This window comes from Convolutriloba macropyga, chromosome 8 (assembly GCF_964194025.1).
Source record: "Convolutriloba macropyga chromosome 8, txConMacr16.3, whole genome shotgun sequence".
In the NCBI taxonomy this organism is placed as follows: Eukaryota; Metazoa; Xenacoelomorpha; order Acoela; family Convolutidae; genus Convolutriloba; species Convolutriloba macropyga.
Genome location: NC_134475.1, coordinates 15,091,578 through 15,109,971, shown reverse-complemented (window position 1 = coordinate 15,109,971; position 18,394 = coordinate 15,091,578). Strand labels below are relative to the sequence as shown.

Below are 18,394 nucleotides of genomic sequence, written 5' to 3'. Positions count from 1 at the left end.
TGTGCCACAGGAAACAGCAAAACTGGGTCTAAATAGTTCTCGAAAAAAACTGCGACATTTGCAGCACAACATGGGGCACAAGATAGTCACAACAGATAACCGGATGAACAATTTTGTTATTCGTACAAAACAAAATACGGTTTCATATACGACATACCGAATTTCTTGGTATGATAGCCCGGAGGTTGGTGGCAGAGCAAATCAGTGCCGAATCAGTCTAAAGACATTCTGTTTTTTAGGATGGCCAGTACTCTGTTCATGTCACTATTTACACTGGCCAGCCTGATTTTTGAGCAAAATTTACTTCATGAAAAATAATATGTTCAGCTCAACTCCCGCCAACAAGGTTTGCGTTATATGCGATTCGAACTTCCGCATGCGTACTTGTAACATTTAATGTGCGTAGCAAGTCGTAACCCCTGAGCTAAATAGGCTTTGTTTTAATTGATGACAAACTACATTAAATATAAATTGTGTGTATACTACTAGAGTAATTACTAGTTATAAGCTACAAATGTATGAAATTACTCTGCTCAGACTTAATTTTGGGTATGAGTAATTTTCAGACTATGCAGGATAAGTTAGCCTGAGCAAACTTTATGGCCTCAATATAATCATAATGAAGAAATACTGCACATAAAGAAACTTAAAATAATCTGGAGATACAATGTTTCAGAAATGAATTAAGTTTTTACTCTTGAAATGTGCTGGTTCAGCACTGAAAAGCTCTGCGACTCAAGTCCGGGAATGCAAAGATTAGTAAGAATCATATATGATCTTTTTTGTGGTTCAAAAGAATCATGTATGAGTTTTGTATGTATTGTAAGAACCATAAATAATCTCTATGTTTGCCAACATATATTAATCCAAAATTCAATCTATATGAATTTTCTTACAGTTGGATGTGCAATTGCGTCACCAATGAAAATCTAAGTAGCTCTCTCGAACAAGTAGCTCTTCCTCAAGGACCACAGCTAACACAAAAAAACTGTTAATTTGAAAACAAAAAATTTTGTCTTTAGATTTAGTTTTTGGCTATTGAGTGATACAAGTACACAATTATGTTTAGTGACAATTCTATTATTGTTGATTAAGTCCAAAGAAAGTGTTCCGACAAGTGATTTTAATGTTTTCAATGTTTTTTTTATTTTTTAAAATCTTATTGAGGATATGTTTACCAAGAATCTTTTATGATCTTAGTATCTTTGATTTAAAAAAATTTTAAAATCAATTGCAAAAAATTCTAGCAAATCATGAATTACTTACTATGTGTACCAAGAACCATTTATGACATAGTATGCTTGCGAAGAATTTTCTATGATTTCCAATCTTCGTAGTTAGCTGTCATTATCATTTTAAATTTCAGTATAGATAATCAGATAATTATGAAACGAACAAAAATATTACAATCTTTCAAAAAAATTTTAGGAACTCAATACCACACAATTTTTGACGTGTTTGCCATATTTTGTCAATTTTTGTTGGAGAGATGTAGAACCAATATCTTGGGAAAGATGCATGAAAAAAAAATTGTAGAAAACCTTTCTAACTGTTTTTTTTTGTGATAAGGTGATGAGGTCTTATCAATTTCTTCTTATCTTCTCTTGTCTTGGGAAAAATGCCTTAAATTTTTTTTCATTTTTTTAAGAATTGTCTCAGATCACAGATTTGTTCTTTATAGAATATCTTTCAGAGAAAATAGAAGACTCAGAGTGGCAAACGTTTACAGGAAAACTCATTTAACAATCTTGATTCAAATTTTTTTTGTGTTACGTTCCAGCTAAGAATCAAGTACAATAGATGGATGATATTGCATTTTGGTTAGGATGTGAAATAAGATTTCGCCTAAGTTAGTTTCTTATTGTTTGAAAACTCAAAAATACCATAGATTTTTATGCCAATTGTGCCTTCTTTTAAAACGTTGGGTAGATCAATAACTCTTTCTTAAACATAGAACAGGGGAATTCCTGAAAAACACTTGAAACAACAATTTTTTTTAGAAACATTAGCCAATTTCCAAGTGTGAAAGTTGTGGCGTACGTTTGCAGTCGCAGTACTACTTTGTCGTTTTTCTCTACTTTTTACACCCTCAGTCTGCTTAGATTTAGACAATTCATGATTTGAAAATTTCCAGTTTTTGTAGAAATCAAAAAAGCACACTCAAAATTTTCATAGAAATCAAAAAGATATTATAATGTCCGTAGAGATAAGAAAGATTCTGTACAGAAGTTCGAGAAACATCTAAAAAATTCTCGAATAAACTTATTTAAATCCTTTTGCTTTTCGAAAAAAAACAAGATACAAAATATTGAAACTTTTCACTTTTCTAAAACTCTACTTCGATTTTGTTATTTTTACAATTTCTTCTGGCAAAAATAAAATGAAAATCAAACAATCTAAAACGTTGGACTAAAAATTAGATTTATTCTGCATGAATATATGTTACGGTCAGAATAAATTAACTCATCAGTTAGCTTTTCTAATTTTTCAGCCTTCAGAATGTTTTATATATCTTTTTTAAAGCAAACTCAATGGGGATAACCGACTTTTTCTCTTTTTTTAGATAAAAAACTCGGTTTTGGTGTTTGAAGGGTCACAAACGTAATCTATATTTAAATCCAGTGTCTGCTCTTTAGTGTGAGACCTTAACTTTGTAAAGCTCTTACAAGCGTATTTCTCTTCGGCTTTTTTATTTTCCTCCAAAATTATTATACATACGATTTTCTGCCCCACTTATTAGTCACTAGTTTTCTGTTGTACTATTTTAGTTCTAAATGGCCACTCTGCATGTGGAACTGGCCGACAAAATAGTGGACCTTTGTCACATCTACCAATTTTCTCTTCAAAAAAGTTAAAAAACTGTTCTGGCATATAGTTTGTAGATGTAACGTTTTTTTCTAAATTGGGGCCTGTTTTTTAAGTTATTTATTTGCTGTATTACTGAATTTTTAGAACCAAAATCAGTTCTTTTAAATGAACTTAAACGCATATAGCAGAAGTGAACAGATTGTAAAGTAAATTTTCTCAAATTTTAAAACTTTTTGTAATCTTTAAATACTTAGAATAAAGTGGATATTTTATCAAGCGTTTAGTTTAATTTTTCTTCAAGTTTTGTCATTGGGTATCAAGGTTCAAAGAAAAGAAATGTGATGTGTTCAGAAATCGAAGTTCTATTACAAAAAAATTTCCGTAAATCATGTTTTGTTTCTAATTTTTCAGCAAAAAAGAACGCAGCGTTAATTCTGAATTTTGATGAACAACTGTTATGATTATGAAGGTGCAGCAAATTGAAAATATCTGGAAATACTCATTTAAAAAAGAGATTTTAGTTTTGCCTATCTTCCTTGAATTTCATCATACCTTTTTATGAATCTTTTTGTGCTATATTTGGCAAAAATAAGTCAATTAATCTTTCTCGTTCAGTGATTAAAGTTTTTCTAGTTTTCTCTCAGAAAAGTAATCAAACATTAGGTTGAAAATCGAAGCTGGTATTGTGCTAAAACGATGAACAGATTAATTTTTTGAAGTTTGTAAAAAAAGCTGAATAGTTGTTCCGACCCATTTTAGTGGGGGGGGGGGGAACTAAATACTCAAACCTTTTTTTTGTTCAGTCAATTTTCGTCGATCGTCATATTTATCGAGTGTTGCGAATGGTATCAATTTAAAACGTGTCCAGTGTGATATGAGGAATTAAAAATATTCCTTTGATTATAATTTTTTTTAAAGAGAATTAAAATGGTTTCAATATTTGTGAATAGTAAATTATTGAATATTTGATTTTAAAAATATTGTGAAATATTGAATAGTGAATTCTTTTTCTAAAAAATTGTTAAAATTGTTAATAACCATGTGACTGAATATACTGAAAATATAAACAAAAAGTTTTTTGAATTTTGTTATTTCCAAAAAGAAAAAATATTCACTTGGTGAACATTTGCCTGATTTTAGTTGTTTCTGATCACACTTTCCAATTTTTATGCAATTTTTGCCAAATTTGTTAAAAATTTGTTAAAAATTGTAACGATTGGTTTGTTCGTTCTACCTCTAAAAAAAAAATGTTTTTCAACAGTTTGATCAAATTTTTCAGATAAAATTTTTGCTAGACTTTCCAATTTCAGCCTTTTTTAGATCAAAAATGGCTCGAAAAAGTTTTCTGTAGTCCACTTTGTTCAAGTTTACCACACTAACACACCTAAATGCTGCGTACACAATTTTTGTTGACTTCAAAACAAGCTAGTCTTAATTGTGTATTCTTTGAAAATGTACTTGCATTAAAGTTTGCCGGTTATGCGCTAATTTAACTCTTTAATTATGCAAAATGCATCATTCATGTTTGATGTATTGATTTTCAGTCCAGTATTCCATATTAAATAATATGGGAATAACAAATTACTCCCATTAGACTGACGACAATGGCTCTAATCGTTGTTTCCTAAAGCAAAAAAATCTGATTGTAATCCGTCGATCTTTTTTAAAACAATTTTGCAATTTTCCCTATAATAAATTAAATACAGAAATGAAAAGTTGAAACGAAAAAAAATTAATGACAGGTCACACTGGCTTACTAGGAAGTTTCAAGGAATCATATTTCGTTTTTCAGTCGAAAGCCTATGGTCGTTTTGACTTTAAAAAATCCATATTTTTAAATTGAACAATGAGTTATTGAGCTTTGCGACATTCTTCTTTTCTTTGGTCATTTTCTAGCTTAAGGTCAGCAGAAAGAGGTCAAAACCAGTTTCTAATAGAATAAATTTTAATACTTGATGTGGTTTTTTGTCTTAAGTGATGGTTTTTCTGCTTTGATAGGACAGGTTTCCGTAGAAGGTTTACAATTTTGGACATTTTCCCATCATTCAAGTTCTTTTTTCGCTCTTGTCACTCTATTGGCTATTCAGTTGTCTTCCTCTGGGCATGTAAAAGGAAAGCACAATTAAATAAATGTTTTTTCTTTAATTGATTATAGTTTCAACTCGTCTACAAGTCATCTAATAGAATTTAATGGAATTCTTTTGTTTTTAGTCGCTATTTGTCGTTCTTTTTATGGTATTATGACAAATTCTGGTAGATTGCAGGTCTTAGCATCTTCCTATGGATAAACAAGGGAACCTATATTTTGGTTTCAGCTGGTTGCTGGAGTTTTTCATAACTTTGAAATCAAAAAAGTATACAGACGTCTTTTTAAATTCACATTTTGCAGTTTTTTGCCTACACGATACCTATTCTCAGAAAGCACAGGCTGGATATCAAATTGTTGGTGATGAAGAAAGACACAATTGAACATATGGAATTTTTTTTGAGCATCGGTTTTTGTTTTAACGGCCTCGATAACGGATTTTCACAAGAGAAGGAATAGTTTTCTGATTTTTTGTATTTGTTTGTCGTTCTTTTAAAAAGTCGAAAAAAACTGCATAATTGCAGTCCTTAGTGGCTTGCTATGCAAGAAGAAGAGAAACCATGCTGTTTTTGTCTACATGTTACATGTTACCTTATCTGCTTAATAACAACTTGCACATCAAATTATTGGTTTTGAACACAAAATTTAACATGTCTAAGGTTTTTAGTGCAATATCTATTGTTTTTAAGCCTTCAATGCTTGTTCTTTTGCTGAATAATTGTTTAGTTTTTGATTTCTGTCTATTTCTCCTTCTTTTTGTAGACGTTTGACATATTCTGATTAATGGCAGATCTTAATACGAAAATTAAGAACTCTATTCATTGGTTTTAGTTTCTATCTAATTTTTTTTTATTATTATTGAATAAAAAATATATTGAAGTTAATTGTTCTCAAATTTAAGATAAATACATTTTTTAAAATTCTACCTTTTTCTTGTTTTTTTTTAAAAACTTTTACCCAGTCTCAGTATTCAGCGGTCAAACATCTCACTATTGGTTTTCAAAGGAGGCGCAGTTGACTATATTAGAAGTTTTATGGATTAGATTACGGTTTTAACGGCTTTGACGCCATTTACTTGCAAAGCTTAACAGAAAATTTTCATTGAAAATAAACCTATTTAAAGATTTCAGTTGTTATCTAATGGCTTTCATTGAAGTTTTTGTTTTCGAGAAGACAAAAAGATTTTTTGTAGCTTCGTCCTTTTTGTTCTTTTTTGTCTGCTTGTTACCGGGTCGCATCAGGGACTTGTCCCTTATATTTTCCCATTAAAAATAATGTAGGTTGTTTAGTTTAGGCTTTATTTGATACTATTTTGACTCTGTTATTATTTAGTTTTTGTTTCAAAGAATAGACATTGAGTTTTGGATGTAATTTTTTTTGTTTTTATTTGATCTGTTTTGTTTGTCTTGTCTCGTAGTCCTAATAATGACAAGTCGAATTGGATCACTAATGCGGCTTTATTTACTTTAATACGTGATTTGAGTAAGAGGCAATTTTTTTATTCATGCACCAATATGTGAGAATTTTGTAGTTTTCTATCTCTTCCTCATTTGGTCGACAATTAAGCCAGACTTGTGGATATGCGGGGTCGGAACCTTATGTGCGAACGCACATTACTGAGCCTCCTTGTTTGCTAAACCGTTAAATGGAAAATCCTGTTAAAGGGTGCGGTAATTATAATGTGGAAGACCCGAAGTTTTAGACCGCTTAAAACAAAATTGATCATGATTCATCTCTTTTTTCTTTTGAAGGTAATCAAAGTTTGCAGTAAAACTGAATGCTAAAGTCATAACTGACGTTTGGACAAAAAATATGATTTTTGCGGCATGCTTTTTTGTTGAACTGACCTTGGGAGTTTTTGGGCATTTTAAGTTTTTTAACATCTGTCTCGTAATTGGCCTCTTTGGTAACTTTGAACTCAGCTGTTATCCAAAACTGCTCTTTCTCAGTCACAATGTCGTTCCACTTATCTTCGTTCAAAAAGCGTACATTCAGAGTGGGATTGTGGTCTGCATATGCAGAGAACCGTTTGATTTTGCACAGATATTCACAACATTTACTCTCAGAACACAATTCGGAATCCACCAGTATGATCGCAGTCGCGTTGCAACCCTGAAAAAGAAGGAAACAGTTCTGGATTAGGTATCGTATTATTATAATCACCTGATTATAAGTATCGCCTTATTATTCATTATTATAATAGCTAAATATCAGAAGAATTTCTATACTCCCTCTCACCTTCTAGTCAAAAAAATTAATCATGTAAGTTAGCTGCTTTCCAAAAGCATCATTCGGCTACTCGACGACTTTGGATGCATTTTCAAGCATGTACGCGTATTTGTGTTTCATAATTACTAAATAAATTACATAATTACTAACATAATTACTAAATAAAATAGGTATTTGAGAGCCATTCATTATTATATACTATACTTGGAGAGCAAAAGTTTGCAAAATTCAGGACCCAAAACATCTACCATCTTTCAAAATATACGGCAAAATCTCCACAAAAATTTCCGCCAAGATGGTAAGGACCTCAAAAATTGGCACCCCCAATATAAGACATATAAAACGCTTATTAAAATATGAACCTGTTATTGGCTGCAGGTTAGTTAAGTTGCAAACCAGATGCATTGTTGCGCTCCTCTGCCTTTAAAAAATTTGTTACAGTTTTCAAAGATAATGAACAAATTTTGTTAATTTGATCTTACTAGTTTGTTTACATCGTGTTTGAGCATCAAAAAAGTAAGCTCCCTGGTGATTAAAGAATTCAAAAATTTGCAAGGTTTTAAATTCCGGCCGGATTTTTTAATCGAGTATAAATGTGATTTATCTCCGAAGAGCACCAAGTTGATCACCGCTTCGATTTTACTGCATTGGAAGGTTTATTGGAACATTAGCCATGACTCACATTCTGGCAAGATTCTGGCAATAATATTGCAAGACTTGAGTCCATCTGAGTGAAAAAAGTCTGTCTTGTGAGACCTTGTAAAAATCTTGCAAGATTCATACAAGATCTCACAACATCATTTTTTTCGTACAAAGTTGTGAGGGATTAATTCTTTTAACGAGATTCTTAGCCGTATAACTTTTTTTCCTGCAGCAAATAAGTTTTTCTTTTTACATTCTTTAAAATCTATTAAGACTTGGCTGGGCATAGCTTGATACCAAAACAGTCAATAATAAGCGAGAAGCAAAACCATTTTTTTGAAGTTTGCGCTAGATGGATGCCTCAAAATATTGCTTGTGTTGTTTTTGCTGCCGAACAGAAATCACTAAAGACCGTAATTTTTATATTTGTTCAGGTTGCATTGGTCATTAACGTTTTGATTCCTAGCTACACGCAAAGCAATTTCCATAAACTTCTCTAGCAGGAGTCAACTACGTGATTTTGCCACTCCTGATCTTTTAGCGCTTCTTTTACAGCTCTAAAAGATAAACGAGTAGTCTTTCAGATTGCAGTAGGAGAATTTTTGAGACATCATGTTGAAAATATATTGCTCAAAAAACAAACTCAGATGCTGACGCATAACACTTGCAACCAAGATTTTTTTTGCAAAGCTAGAAAACTCAAGTAGCCGAGGAGTTTTACAGAACAACTGTAAAAACCCCTTCAAATCCGTCAAAAAAGTAAGGTCCCAGAAGCAGCAAAATCACCATTGCCTATCGTTGACTCCTTTTCAAAATTTTGTTACTCCCGGCACAACAAAGAACACAGTAACTAATCAGAGTTGAAAATGCAGACCCCCCGAGTCTTTTGTTGTCGCCAGCAATGTGGCAAATCATTAACCGAACTGAAATAAAATTGACAGACCTAATCAAAAAAAAAATTAGCACAGCCAGAATTTTTCGCAGCAATGAGTTTTTCAGATGTGACAGGGGCGAAATACGGTTTGAAATTAAGGGGGAAAATATGATTACCCAATTGGTTACCCAAAGATTTTAAGACAGTGAACTGAAGGGTTTGAAGAAACAGGAGCCGTGGGCTCCAGGTTTTGTTGCTGCAATTAAAGCTCTAAAATCTGTAGCAGCATGGATAACGGATTCGATTCCGCAAGATTTAAAATTGGTAGGAATTGTTGATCATCTAGACAATATTCTGTGTGAAATTAAAGTTAGTCCATATTCTATTGCCGTCACTAAAATCGTGAGTTCTTTGCATTATAAAAATCCTCTCAAATAATCAAAAGATATTTTGTCCGAGTTTCGCAACCCTGAGTGTGAAATTTTTGAAAAGATTTTGGACACTGCTTTTCTATACAACTCTTGGCATCAAACAAGTCTCCCAAAAAACAAAATGGACAAGCTCAGGATTGAGCCGTGCAAGAGATCGAATTGGGGTGGTCCCATTTTCAAAGAAAACCGTATGTTCGAAGAAAGCCTACTATTCAAATCATCACAGAAAGCTAGCACAAACTGAAAGTTAAACATTTTACGCATCAGAAAACAAGAAGTATATGATCAAGTTGCCTTTCCTACACTAATTGAAAATCAAACGTCTAACTGTGAATAACCGGTTTGCTCTCTCTTTCTGGCTCTCTCTCTCTCTCTCCCTCTCTTTCTCTCTCTCGCTCTCTCTCTCTCTCTCTCTCTCTCTCTCTCTCTCTCTCTTTCTCTTTTTTTTTTCTCTCTCTCTCTCTCTCTTTCTCTCTCTCTCTCTCTCTCTCTCTCTTTCTCTCTCTCTCTCTCTCTTTCTTTCTCTCTCTCTCTCTCTCTCTCTCTCTCTCTCTCTCTCTCGCTCACTCTCTCTCTCTCTCTCTCTCTCTCTCTCTCTCGCTCTCTCTCTTTCCTAGCCTAAATCAGTTTCATGGCTTTGTACTGTGCTCATTTCAATTCAAGTCTTCATTCATCTTATAACAATCAAATTTGATGGCATCTTTCAGATACAAAATAGGCTTTGTTTTATTTGTTCACAAAGGAAAGGGACTGCTCTACTGCAATTTTGCCACCCGTGCGTGAACAAAAGGTTTGATTAGTGCGACTTTTCTTAACTAGTTGGTTAGCAGGACAACCAGTTGCGTTGGACGTAACAATAACATCCCGGATGCAACCCAGTGTCTTTTCAGGTGTGGTGGAATGGTGTGGTTTTGATCTTACAAATGCTGCAGATAGAAAGTGTAATTTTTATGCGCAGAAGTAAGCGTTCAATTAGCACCTTAGTTTTCGAGTTCTTTTGAGGTTTTTCAGAGGTAGTTCGTAAGACCTTGCAATGCATAGCTCTGCTTTCTGATAACAGAATTTTTGAATCAGTTTTTTTGTAACTATTGTATAGTCGTTTTGTGCAAATTGTCTCAGCGTGCTTTATGATGGGAGGGGACGACCACTGTTCTTTTTGGCGGAAACACAGCTATGAGATTTAGTCAGTAATGTAATAGAAAAATGAAGACACAATTGTGAGGGTCAACAGAGGCTCAATCAATTCATATTACTAACCTACCCAATTGCACATGGGTATTATTCATATGGATGGTCACTCAATGTGAGGGCACACTTCCAATGGGAATATGTGTTTATCTCACCCAAAGAGGGGCACAACCAACAACCAATTTCTACGCAAAATATCGGCTGTTTAAACTAAAATTGAAAAAGGAAGAGGAGAAGTGGACGAGACAAATGGAAGAAGAATTAGAAAAAATTTGCTTAAATGGAAGAATTAAAAAAATTTGTTTATTTTGAGACTAGGCGTCCTTGCTCTAGTGATAAGTGACCATGATTTGATGCGCTCTAAAGCAAGATCGTTCATCAAGACTATCATATACTAATAAGGAAAAAAAACTACACATAAAAACTTCTGTGCTATCCGGCATCTAAGTTATCCGGCTATCCGGCATCTAAGTATACACGCAAAACGCATTCAAAGACTTCGCACAAGTTCGTCAAAAATGTCTATGTCTTTATATATACTTGAGTCTGTTTAGGTTTAATTTTTGGTGTTTTTTCTGGAGATGTGTGGACTCAGATGCTTTGATTTTAATTACAATACTGTTTCAAGTTGCAGAGAACGTCAATTCAATGCTATGTTGTCAATTCAAGTTGATGCTATGTTATTAATTGTTTTGTTTACTTTATTATATTAGCAGCAGGTGTCACAAAATCTCCACGTGAAAGATCTCTCGTTAAATTGTGGATGTTTAGTTAATTTTTGCAACAACGATAGATTACTTAATAAACACCCGTTGGATGTTGACACACCGCAATCACAAAGAATTTCCATTTCCTTCATGGGATCTTTTCTGTCTGTACCTTGTATGTTATACAGTTATGCACCCCCATAGTTACAGAGCACGTGCCATTACATAGTAGACCATTATGTAAAAATGGGGGTGCAAATAAGAATATGCACCAACTAAGCTGGCGCGTGGGAGGGGGTGGGGGGGGGGGGGGGCAAAACGGAAAAGATCTCATTCATTACTCTTGCATGTTTTAGTTCGTTATGAATATAATAAAATCATTATATTTGATTGGTCACAGATTGTGGTACTAAATAACACTAAACCATAGAGAACAGTTATTATGTAGGGTCCAGTAAAAAGTATGAAATGCGGAGGTGTTTGTTCAATAATTTAAAATGCTGGTCTTTTAACAAATCCTGGCTTACAAGATGCACGCAATAAACTAGATTTTGCCATTCGCTTGCCCTCAAATCCGTCACATGACATGTCAAAATCGAACCCTTGTCGCATTGTCATATGGTGGCTATATGCAATTTGTGGTGTTGACAACCCCCCCCCCCCCTCCGTAACTAGATTGAATGGTTTTACGTCAGTTTAAGATTTTATGTCAGTTTAAGATTTTATTCAATCTATATCGGCTTTTAAGGCTCCCAATGACAAGGTTGAAATAACCCTAGTCGAGCTTACACGCCTATCTTGTAAGATCTTGTAAGAATCTTGCAAAAAGCGCTTATCTTGTAAGATCTTGCAACCACACGCTTATCTTGTAAGATCTTGCATCTGCACGCTTATCTTGTAAGACATCTTGTAAGATCTTACAAGATAAGCGTGTGTAAGCCTTCTTGTGAAACTTGGCTATCTTGCAAGATGTCTTGCAAGATCTTACAAGATAGGCGTTTTCTGAACACATCGAAAAAATTAAGCAACTAAGAGAAACGGAATAAAAACGTACTTAAAACCTTTGTTTTGATTGTTTAACTAAAAGCTGTGAATTAAAAGGCAAAATTATGTTAAAATTATGGTTCCAATGGAATTTTTTAGTTCTGCACCCGAGTGTTAAGATCTGTGAACAAATATGGTTGCTATTAATATTTGAGAAGACCACTGAAACAATTATTTGAAAATATTTCTCGAGTAGAGTAATTCAAATACCTTATTTACGGTGAAGTTGATATGAAACTTATTGTTCAGGCCCGAGAGCAAAATTAATTTCCGGCGAGAAAATTAAGGCCTGGATTTTCTTCTTTAAGCTAAACTTATATTAACTTACTATATTAAGCTTACTTATATTCTTGTAAGCTAACTTACTGGAAAAATCTCAACAAAGTTAGTTTTTTTAAACAGACTTGAGATAATTTTCCGACAATGGTATGCTATATTGTTTAAATTTCTGCTGTTATTTTAATTAATTTGTTTTATTTTAATTTGTTTTATTTTAATTCGTTTTATTTTAAATGTTTTATTTTAAATTGTTTTATTTTTGGAGATGGAGCTTGAGCCCGGTTTTTTTTACCGAATGCTCTGCTCAAAATTTCCTATAGTTATTTGTTTGTAACTCCGCCGTAGCCGGTCCCCAGCCCGGTTGAGATAAGGAGGAGGGGAACCCACCCAGAACATACTGGAAAAATCTCAACAAAGTCAGTTTTTTCAAACAGACTTGAGATAATTTTCCGACAATGGTATGCTATATTGTTTAAATTTCTGCTGTTATTTTAATTAATTTGTTTTATTTTAATTTGTTTTATTTTAATTTGTTTTATTTTAATTCGTTTTATTTTAAATGTTTTATTTTAAATTGTTTTATTTTTGGAGATGGAGCTTGAGCCCGGTTTTTTTTACCGAATGCTCTGCTCAAAATCTCCTATAGTTGTTTGTTTGTAACTCCGCCGTAGCCGGTCCCCAGCCCGGTTGAGATAAGGAGGAGGGAACACACCCAGAACATACTGGAAAAATCTCAACAAAGTCAGTTTTTTTAAACAGACTTGAGATAATTTTCCGACAGAAGTTTGATATTTTATTTAAAACCATGTTTTTTAGGTCCCCGGCGATTAAAAACGACTATCTTGCAAGAATCTTACAAGAGAAAACGCCTATCTTGTAAGATTCTTGTAGGAAAAACGCCTATCTTGTAAGACTCTTGCAAGAGAAAACACCTATCTTGCAAGAATCTTACAAGGGAAAACGCCTATCTTGTAAGATTCTTGCAAGAGAAATCGCCTATCTTGTAAGACTCTTACAAGATTACGTGCCTATCTTATAAGAGTCTTTTATTTAACGCCTATCTTGTAAGATCTTGTAAGAATCTTGCAAGACTCTTGTAAGATTATACAATTTGGTACAAGACTCTTGCAAGATTCTTACAAGATCTTACAAGATATGCGTGTAAGCTCGACTAGGGAAGGCAAACTACGTGTTTTAGCATTGGGTGAGTCCTCCATATGCATTCCTCTCAAATCTAAAGCGATCGCTCAATATAGCCTGGCAATGCCCAGGAATGAACTTTTGTTTAAAAATTGCGCCAAGCGTTTTCCCATTATATATTCAAAAAATTTTCGCAGCATGTGTATCGGCCAGTGATTATACTCCTGCAATATTAAACAATTTGGTACAAGATTCTTGCAAGATTATGACAAGATCTTAAGATAGGCGCTTAAGGTTGACTAGGATAACCACAGTGAAGTAAAATTTGGCAGTTTTTCATCAGTTAAATATAAAAATCCCTACATGACTTATTTATACAGTTATGATGCTATGCTTCAAATGCGAGGAATAGTCCCACCTGTTATTGGGCTATGCGAACCCTTATTAGTGTAGAAAAAAGCGCATTAGTTTCCTCACACAGACTAATTAAAGCAAAAAATACTATACAATGGACAGCTCTAATATTTTTCCTACCTCGACGGAAAATTTTTTAGTATCGGAGGGAGCATAAAATTTCACGTCCGTTTCTGCAATTTCTGACGGACCAATATTCTCCAAATTGATCACAAAGGTTAGTTTCGGAGAGATGTTTGCATTGAAAGGCGTGTTCTCCAGTACCGAAGGCGCTGTGCCGTAAACCTCTAGATCTGCGTCGTAGTCCAAAATAATTTTGGTCGCAGAAGTCTCTTCGCCGACCAGTTTTCGGTTAGCCCAATTGAGGGAGTACTCCAGTGTGAAATCATTCTGGCGCTTCAATCCTTTGCGTAATTTTTCAACCGAGAGGTTTATTGTGATTTTGGCCGAAGAGAAGTATTTACCATCAGTAAATTTGCACTCAACAATCTGCCCTGAAATATGCAAGAAACTTGAGAATTTATCTAAGCTTGCGATATGCGGACACGAAAAAGCCCAAATTTGGAGTCCTTTCCCTGGTAATAACCCCGAGCAGCCCCCACCTCTTCTATGAAAAGACTATGGAACTATTGATTTTAAGTACACTGTGGAGGTTAATAGTAGTTAAAATCAAGGAATTTTTTTATTGGTCGAGCTTAATACTTTTTTTTATAAATCAAGCAAAATTTCATAAGGAAACACCAAAGCTATATATTTATAATATATATTTAAATCTGTGGTGTGAAATGCAGAAACGTTCAAGTTTTATACAACATTTTTCTAAAATTCAATTTTATAAAGAAAACAGGTTCTTATAAGCACGAAAAATTGGCTGTTCGAGGGTTCAAAGGCGATTTCAGACATTGTAAAAAACTTCTATCTCTCAACTGTGGTTTAAGCTAAATAAAGTTGATATTGCCACACACAGGCAATCAAAAAGACAGGCAGTGTCTGCAGTTAGAAATAAAATTATGATCGCAATTCAACTCAACTTTTGAGATCTGGTGTATATAGAGTAAGAACAAAAAGGCACTAAATCAAACTGGTGCGACTGGTGAAACAAAATAGAAAAAACTGAAAAAAAGAATTTCTTTAAGCACTGTTTTTCATTATTAGTCAGTAATTTTATAGCAAAAAAAGTTTGGAACATTTTTATAATCAAGATTTGGTTTTACGTGTGCTTGGTTTTATGAACATCTCTCCGCAACCCGCATGGGTTGTGGTAGATTTGGCCAGAGTTGTCATAGAATTCAGCATGACTATCGCTATATTTCTTTCGAGAAATTGCCATGCTTTGCACGCTTATGACTATACATTTTAGACTATTTAATGGGTCAAATATGAATGTCAAGAACTTGATGTTAACTAAGCCATGGTTGTGATCACAGTTTCTGTTCAAATCAAGCCGCTATATTTCTTGAAAAGCAATTGGGTTCTCCCGGTTACAATTTTTCCGGTTACAAAAGCGTGTATGGACAGAAGCAACAGTAGGAAGAATTAGTTCAAATTCACTCTAAAGTTCAAGTGTCCGTCATATTTTCCACATTTCTTAATCTTTGCCACTTGTGAAAAAATAGAGCTGAACAGACAAAATTGTTCAAGGTTTTTCATTTCATTTTTAAGGAAAGTGCAATTGTCCGTCATATTTTCCCCATTTCTTAATTGTTAGAATATCGATCAAATTATAGTCTTGAACTTAATGAGAATTAGAAAGAAAGTTTAACTTACCAGATTACAATAACAAGAGCAAATTGATGTTGATCACAGAACTTATATAAATGAATCGTCAAGAAATGGTGCTTAGAATCAATATTCGGTTCAAACTGGTGAATATAGATAACTGATATTAGAGTGAGATTATTTGATGTAAAATCTTCCCAGCATGCATTGAATGATTATAATATCACCGGAAATGTGAACGATTTCTTAGAAAAGTTATATTGCATACCATCTGTGATACCCCCTGCGACTGATTTCTGGGAAATTTGCAGAAGCAAACCATATTGGATAACCCTTGCGACTCCCGCTGTAAATCATGGTGCTATGATTAGTTTTGTATCTTGACTTTTGCGCACTGATAATGGGTATATATACAGCTGACTTTTGAGCCTTTTTTCATCCCCAAAATCAAATCACCATCTTGATCCAATAATCAGATCTCTCTTGTAAATCTCTAAATTCTACTGTAAAATATCATTCTTGTCATTCTCTCACCTTGAGAAAATTATTCCTCTACTTAATTAAAAACGCTTTTGTTCCGCTTGCGAAAACCCATAACCCAACAGGTTATGGGCCCAGCAGTTTTCGAAGTCGTAAAACTACTTTCTAAAAAAAAATTAATTTGTTGTTAACAGTCATAATCTTTTTCTGCGTAGTACCTTTTCTTTTCACTACTGTTTTGCCTGCTCAAACTACGATGGATCAACAGACAGTGAAGCTGCTAACCTACACAGGAAAGGCACAGGACTTTCCAATCTGGAGCACAAGATTTGTGGCAATGATGCAGACAAAGGGACTCTACAAATCACTACTTGCAACAGAGGAGCAACCCAATGAGCCTGCACCACTAGCCAATGAGGCGAGCAGTGATGAAAAGAAGAACCACGAGGTGCTGAAGGATGCATATGAGAAATAAGTTGCAGATATCAAGGAGAAACGGAACAATGTGTGGTGCCATCTGGCACTGACTCTAGATGCAACACCCCTCATGCTGATGAGACAAGACTGGGTGGGAAATGACGGTATCGGAGATGGAGCAAAGGCATGGAAGCTTTTGCAAGAGAGATTTCAGAGTGTGGAGACGCCGACAGTGGTGAATTTGGTGGCACAGCTTGCTCGACTGAAGCTTGAGAATGCTGAGGATTTAGATAGCTTCTTCATCAGAGGACAGGAGTTGCTCACAAGGCTACAAGAAGCAGGAGAAGCAGTCTCAGAGACCCTCTTCAACGCCTTGGTACTCAACGGTCTGCGAATGAGGTACGAAAGTCTTTTTTATACAGGAAAGTTTTAACTCGGCAACGAACTTCACAGATTTGAGGAAAACGCTGCAGACCTCCCATGGGAGCACAGCCAAGAGACACAAGAGACAAAGGGGTTCAGTGGCACTGGCAGTGAAGCGTGACTTCAAGAAAGGACCCAAGAAAGAAAACTGCTTTGTGTGTGAGATCCCGGACACTTTGCCCAGGACTGCAGGAAGTAGGAGACAGCACAATGCAGCAAGTGTGGGGAGAAAAGTCAACCAGACAGGGCATGCAGGAGACAAAAAGATGGAGGCAAACATGAGTCAGTGGCAATGGGTCAATCATTGGCTTCACCAGACGAGGAATACTGGGCAGCTCTTACCCAGTGGAAGACAGCATGCATGCTGGTGGACAGTGGTTGTACAGATCTTATAGTGACGAGCAACGATGCGTGCCTGGAGTTTGTGCCCATTAAATAAAAGGTCAGAAATCCCAACCGAGAGGCTTCCAGAGTGGTGGGCAGAGGCTGTGTGAGGATCAGCATACCCTCAAACAAAAATGAATTCCAATGCGAACTCAAAAATATTTCGTGTGTGCCCGACTATTCTTCAAACATCTTATCAGTCTCAAGATGCACGGAGTGGGGACATAGCTCCACTTTCGAAAAAAGAAATAGCTGCATGAAAATACAGAAGGGAACTCGGGTATAATTAACACAAGAAATTAATTTGTTTTACTTACGCTGCAGCGTTTTAGAATTCAAGATGAGTTCCAACAGCGTGAAACTTGACAGTGCAAGGGAGTGGCACAGACGATTGGGTCAATTGAATCAAGCGGATGTGGTCAGGAATGCACCAAAGACAGCGGGGGAACTCGATGATGTATGTAATGTGTGCGCATTGGCATGATCACAAAGACTCCATTACCAAGAGTGGCAAAGACCCAAGCAGAAGAGAAGCCGGAGAGAGTATTCACAGACGTGATGGGAGCTTTCAGAGTAGAGTCACTGTCAGGGTTCCGGTTCTGTCTTGTGTTTGCAGACCAGAACATGAAGTTTGTGTTTGTGGACTTGCTTAAGGCAAAGAGTGAAGCACTGGCCAGCCTGAGGAAGTTTGTTTTTAGTGTGGGGACACCCAAGAAGCTGAGATAAGACAATGCGAAGGAGTTGCTCCAAGAGCAGTTCAAGATGTACTGTTTAGATGCAGGCATTCTACAGGAGAATACCATATCAGAGACGCCACAACAGAATGGGTTAGCTGAGAGGTGCAACAACAGGACACTGCTGGAGATGGCAAGATGCTTGCTCATTGACTCGGGTCTTCCCAAGATGATGTGGGGAGCAGCAATTATCCATGCAACAAGGACCAGGAACTTGGTTGTGAGACAAGGAGAAAAAAATTGCCCTGCAGAGCTGATGCGAGGTATAAAACCTGAGCTTTCAATTAGTAAGCTATCTATTTTTGGTTGCACAGTCTTCCTGAGGAAGCGGGACAGAGATGTCAGCAAATTTGAACCCAAGACACTAAAAGGAAAATTTGTGGGTTACACTGAAG

At 35.2% G+C, this 18,394-nt stretch overlaps 1 protein-coding gene across 5 annotated transcripts in view; it reads right to left on the bottom strand.

Moving 5' to 3' along the window:
- LOC142344502 (uncharacterized) overlaps positions 1 to 18,394 on the bottom strand; it is a 90,126-nt gene that overhangs the window by 6,110 nt on the left and 65,622 nt on the right. For all 5 annotated transcript variants that reach the window (XM_075396202.1, XM_075396200.1, XM_075396198.1 and 2 more), the window contains exons 9-10: positions 13,963 to 14,336; positions 6,742 to 7,006 (exon numbers count right to left, since the gene is read on the bottom strand). In XM_075396202.1, the coding sequence (XP_075252317.1) occupies positions 6,742 to 7,006; positions 13,963 to 14,336 (639 nt within the window). The remainder of the gene's footprint in view (positions 1 to 6,741; positions 7,007 to 13,962; positions 14,337 to 18,394) is intronic.